At 39.7% G+C, this 5,582-nt stretch overlaps 3 protein-coding genes across 3 annotated transcripts; all 3 read left to right on the forward strand.

Moving 5' to 3' along the window:
• The first annotated feature begins 825 nt into the window (after window positions 1–825).
• On the forward strand, window positions 826–1,183 carry LOC104953182 (histone H4). Its single transcript, XM_010780101.1, has one exon. The coding sequence runs from the start codon at window positions 832–834 to the stop codon at window positions 1,141–1,143; it is 312 nt and encodes a 103-aa protein (XP_010778403.1). The 5' UTR covers window positions 826–831; the 3' UTR covers window positions 1,144–1,183.
• A 2,066-nt stretch (window positions 1,184–3,249) lies between these two features.
• LOC104953183 (histone H2A) lies at window positions 3,250–3,853 on the forward strand. Its single transcript, XM_010780102.1, has one exon. It carries the CDS (start codon window positions 3,268–3,270, stop codon window positions 3,649–3,651), a length of 384 nt encoding a protein of 127 aa, XP_010778404.1. The 5' UTR covers window positions 3,250–3,267; the 3' UTR covers window positions 3,652–3,853.
• An 823-nt stretch (window positions 3,854–4,676) lies between these two features.
• On the forward strand, window positions 4,677–5,139 carry LOC104953184 (histone H2B 1.2-like). Its single transcript, XM_010780104.1, has one exon. The coding sequence runs from the start codon at window positions 4,714–4,716 to the stop codon at window positions 5,089–5,091; it is 378 nt and encodes a 125-aa protein (XP_010778406.1). The 5' UTR covers window positions 4,677–4,713; the 3' UTR covers window positions 5,092–5,139.
• The last annotated feature ends 443 nt before the right edge of the window (window positions 5,140–5,582 follow it).

Raw genomic sequence — 5,582 nt, forward strand, 5'->3', positions numbered from 1 at the left:
GAGCAGTGGATGTCTCTTTGTTCTCTGGGTCGTAAACATTTCTGCATTTAAATGTCTAAAATGAATGGTTCAGTGTTAGGTTTTGTTTTAATAACACATTATAATAACACATTATACATTTTTCACTGGTTATTAAAATCACTGGCATATTGTAAAATCTGTTTTCCTGTGCTATACAGGAAGGTTGATGGAAGTATTCCTCACAGCAGTGGTGTTGTTTACTGCTGCCATCTTGTGTTCAACAATGTGTTGGAAGTTACAACATTACAGCAGATTAAAATATCACATCACAACCGTTAAATAATACATTTTATTCCAATGGTTATGTAAAGTATTGATCTATGACAAAAATGAACAAGGAAGGTTGCTCACAAACAAAAGGAAAATGTTTAGAGAATTCTGTGAGATCTACTCCATTATTTTGATATAGTATATTATTTTGTCATTCTTTTAACATAATACATCTTTATTTGGAGAAAACGTCTCATCATAATGACTTACAGGATCTATTGGGTGAGATGGGCTCCGAAGAGGGATTTGTTTTGCAGAGAAACCTATTTGTTAAAGATAATCTTAATTTAAATTATTATGTAAATCTTACCTCTGATACGATTTAACGCAGGAAGACGCAAAGTATTGATTAAAAAATACATTAATTATATTTAAAAGTGGAAGGAAAAACGGTTATATTTAAAAAATAAGAATATAAGTGCTGCTCTTTGTTGGCCCCGCCCACTGACCTCTAACACGTCCGCTGACTCGAAATAAATACAGCCGCTTCTCATGAAGCCAACATTCATATTTGGTATTCATAACCAATAAGATCAAAAAATGTCTGGACGAGGAAAAGGAGGAAAGGGACTCGGCAAAGGAGGCGCTAAGCGCCACCGCAAAGTGCTCCGTGATAACATCCAGGGCATCACCAAGCCCGCCATCCGCCGTCTGGCTCGCCGTGGTGGAGTGAAGCGTATCTCCGGTCTGATCTACGAGGAGACCCGCGGTGTGCTGAAGGTGTTCCTGGAGAACGTGATCCGTGATGCCGTCACCTACACCGAGCACGCCAAGAGGAAGACGGTGACCGCCATGGATGTGGTGTACGCTCTGAAGAGGCAGGGCCGCACCCTGTACGGCTTCGGGGGATAAGCAGCTGGCAGACCCACCAACCAAAGGCTCTTTTAAGAGCCACCCACTCCTCTAACAGAGAACATTCCTGATTTAGTTTATTGGAGTTTAACATCCAGGTCATGGCTCCTAAGCCTCCATACTTTAAATGATACATAACGTTTAGTAACCCCCCTCGTGCCCCTCACCAAATGAACACATTGTCTGTGAAATTATTGTGGGTGGGGGGGATGTTTGCCAAGAGGAGGATCTTTCCTTGTATGAATGTTTAACGATGCTAATTCTTGTTTTATAATTGGTATTTTGATTTTCCCATTCTTCACTTCTTTGACTTCAATCAGTTTATTCTCCCAATGTAGGTCAGCACAGTTTTCATTACCTATAGTCAAACCAAGTATTGTAATTCACTTTTTAATTTATTGTAGTGAATTCCTCATGTCCAATCAAAATGTGTTCATATACTTGCTATTGTTTGTGCCTTTAGTGTTCAAATGAGGAATACTAACACACAGCTATACAAACTAGCTATTTTTATATTTATTCCATCTTATGTATGATTACATAAATTATTCTTAACACCAACCATGTCAAACACTGAATACTATTAGCCAGTCAGTCTGTATGTATATTATTTGCATTATTTTGTCTAGGTTTTTAGGTACACCACTAATATAATTAATTGACTGTGAAAAGCAAAATTCATTGAAGAGCTGATAGAATAATGTTGTTGCTATGACAATTCTGTTTTCAAAAGAAAAAACATAAATGAACTCTCGAAGATGACTTTGCTATATGTTGGCCTGATCTCATTAAGTACAATTGGAGCTGCATGTAATGCTTTGTCATAGAATCATAATCATAAATTGATAACCTTTTAACAAAAACGCTTAAAGTGTTAAAAAATACCTATTCTTTGCTGAGTATCATTGTATTGTTCTGGCCATAACAAATCAGATAGTTCTACAACATGCTGCTCTTGTATGCTATTAGTACAAGTTGTACTAATTTGTAAGTGATATTACATATAAATATATAACACTCTTCATCTACCTTTTCATGATAATGTAAACACTTGAAGGAACATGTTTACTTGTAGTTCAGTACTTCATACAGTGTAGTATTAATAATATTCCTTAGGCTGTAGCTCAGTGGTGTCAACTCCCCGCGACTTCATTTTATGTGGCCCCACAAGAGCTTGCAAAGAATATAATATGTTTATTATACGGTTACATGCCGATTTACAGAAGCAGGTTGCCCAAAAACGACATGTCCCACAATGCATCTAAAATGTGCCTTTTACTCAGAGTTTGACTTTTTTTCTTCAAAAATGTTCTTTTTTTTTTCAAAATGTCACTTATTTTCAAAATTTGACTTATTTTTTTGATTTTGACTTTCTTTTTCTTCAGAACTTCGCTTTTCTTTTTAAATCATTTTGTGACATTCTTACTGAAGGGATTTGCAATTATTTGTCCCAGACTTCTGCTTTCAGACGTAGTTAATGATATAGTTATTACCCTATCCGATAATAATCCAATGCAATAATGTAATATATATAATACATTAATTTATTTTATATTATTAAATATTTATATATGTATTTTTTATATAGTCTTATTATAAAATTGGGCCTTTGAGTGCAACCATGATGCTAATGTGGCCCGAGAGGAAATTGAGTTTGACACCCCTGCGTGTAGCTCCTTCTTTTGTACACGCTGAAGGGANACACAGAGGTTTAATAGGACATCACTGCCAGAATTACTTTGGGTTTCATCATGTGTTGATTATTATGTCATTGTATAACTTCATCTCTTTCTCTTTACTTGCTGCTGTGAGCTGCCTGCATCTGTAGTCTGTTAGCGACACATTGTAAAATGATGAACAATAAATAAATGGGTCTAAATTGTTAACACTGTGCTCATCTGACAGATATGATAAATATATTCATTACATTTACTCGAATAGCTCCAGGTTTAGTGTCTTTCTTTTTAGTAGCAACTGGAAGGAGAAGTCTTTACGTGAGCTCCCTTCTGATTGGACGATCGTCGATACGCTCACTGATGGCCAATCAGAGAGCAGCTGGTGGATATAAAGAGCCGCTGTGGCGAGCAGAGAGCCACACTTCGTTGTAAACCCGAGAAAGCAATTATGTCAGGAAGAGGCAAGACCGGAGGAAAGGCCCGAGCCAAGGCTAAGACCCGCTCCTCCAGGGCCGGGCTCCAGTTCCCCGTCGGCCGTGTCCACAGGCATCTGAGGAAGGGTAACTACGCCCACCGTGTCGGTGCCGGAGCCCCGGTGTACCTGGCCGCTGTGCTGGAGTACCTGACCGCTGAGATCCTGGAGCTGGCTGGAAACGCCGCCCGGGACAACAAGAAGACCCGGATCATCCCCCGCCACCTGCAGCTCGCCGTCCGCAACGACGAGGAGCTCAACAAGCTGCTGGGAGGAGTGACCATCGCTCAGGGAGGCGTGCTGCCCAACATTCAGGCTGTGCTGCTGCCCAAGAAGACCGAGAAGGCCGCAAAGAAGTGAAGACTCTGAACCCGCTTCAATAAACACCAAAGGCTCTTTTAAGAGCCACACACTTCTGTCCAGAGAGCTTTCCTTCATCCAACACTTTCTTATATTGATCTAATCCTTTACCAAAATGTTTGTTTAGTAGTTTCTGCTACCCTAATGTGTAATGATGTTAGTGTAACTGCTTTTTCACTCAACTGGAGATCAAACACTCACTTAGACCTAAGCTATTAAAAGTAAAATGTTGCAAATACTCTCCAGGGTTTATTAACACTTCAATCCCCTGTACAAGTTGACCCCGTGTTATCATAACCTAAAGGTATTGTTTGATCAGTGCAACAATATATGAAAATAACACGAATGTAGCACAGTATCTGTGGAATTACAGGTATGTATATGTTTCTGTATTTAGACATGTGACTGCAGGCTGAATGTAGAGAAGTCTCCCTCTGTAGTGAGCCTCATCATGACTGTATTAAAGTTTATTTATATAGCCCAATATCACACATTCGTCTCAGTTAGTACAGAATAGGAGAACGACCCTCATAAACTCTACTTTCTCCTGGTGGTGTTTTTTACATCATTACGTTTTTATTTGGGTTTCCAAACAGTCTGTAAACCATCACATCAACTTTATTGTCAATCTTTCAGTTTGTGTGTACAGACAGAGAGATCGAAATACCATTTCCCATAAAACAGATAATACAAATATATATATATACAAATGTTTATATAAATATATATATACACAATCTATTAATGTTTTCACGATGCTCATATTACTGCTAATATAGATCATGTTTAATAGACTTTGAAGTGCCTTAATACCTGTCACTTTAAGCGTATAGCAGGGTCCTTACTAATATATAAAAAGTTACCAGAAAATAAAAAAACGATGTCTTTCTAAATTCTATTCTCCAAAACGATGCTCAAAGGGTGATTGGCTTTGCGCATGCTCAGTACCCAACCAATCCCTTGTGAGCAACAGCGCAGTCTCATTTGCATCGGAGGAATATAAATAGACCGCGCTGTGTCTCGGAGAATTCATTCTACTTTGTGAACCCACAACCGTTGATCATGCCTGAAGCAGCCAGCGTGAAAGCGCCCAAGAAGGGCTCCAAGAAAGCCGTCACCAAGACCGCCACCAAGACCGGCAAGAAAAGGAGGAAGTCCAGGAAGGAGAGCTACGCCATCTACGTGTACAAAGTGATGAAGCAGGTGCACCCCGACACCGGCATCTCCTCCAAGGCCATGGGCATCATGAACTGCTTCGTGAGCGACATCTTTGAGCGCATCGCCGGGGAGGCCTCCCGTCTGGCTCACTACAACAAGCGCTCCACCATCACCTCCAGGGAGATCCAGACCGCTGTCCGCCTGCTGCTCCCCGGAGAGCTGGCCAAGCACGCCGTGTCTGAGGGCACCAAGGCCGTGACCAAGTACACCAGCTCCAAGTAAACCCTGCTGCTAATAGACCAACAACACAACGGCTCTTTTAAGAGCCACCCACTACTTCTACAGATGTATTCCTCGGTTTTTGATAAGTGTACAACTTCATGCATAATCCAAGGATCTTAATCTTAAATCCCTTAAATATGAAATGCATTATGTTTCTCACATGTTGATAGTTTACTGAGCCTCGTTGCAGCTCGCCCCATAATGGCTCAGTTAAAACACAATGTATCAATACTTTGAAAAATAATAAGTATATATAAATATAAAACAGGGTTTAACTATATCAAATCCTGAGAATGTGTTTTCACATTTCTGTATCACTAATTAATACAGACTTGTTTTCCTCTGTGAAATAAGGATCTCCAAATTCTTACTTAGTCAGCACTAAAGCACTTTGAGCATAGGTTTCCCTGCAGACTTAGTTTCAGTGGATACCCATTAAGTATTTTTGCTCGAAGCAATCAAAGAGAAATGTCAGCTCAGAGTTTTAATAA

This window comes from Notothenia coriiceps, unplaced genomic scaffold (genome assembly GCF_000735185.1).
Source record: "Notothenia coriiceps isolate Sejong01 unplaced genomic scaffold, NC01 NC01_scaffold00021272, whole genome shotgun sequence".
NCBI lineage: Eukaryota > Metazoa > Chordata > Actinopteri > Perciformes > Nototheniidae > Notothenia > Notothenia coriiceps.

Coding starts and splice junctions, on each gene's coding strand:
- LOC104953182 (XM_010780101.1), top strand. CDS start 832: ATGTCTGGACGAGGAAAAGGAGGAAAGGGACTCGGCAAAGGAGGCGCT.
- LOC104953183 (XM_010780102.1), top strand. CDS start 3,268: ATGTCAGGAAGAGGCAAGACCGGAGGAAAGGCCCGAGCCAAGGCTAAG.
- LOC104953184 (XM_010780104.1), top strand. CDS start 4,714: ATGCCTGAAGCAGCCAGCGTGAAAGCGCCCAAGAAGGGCTCCAAGAAA.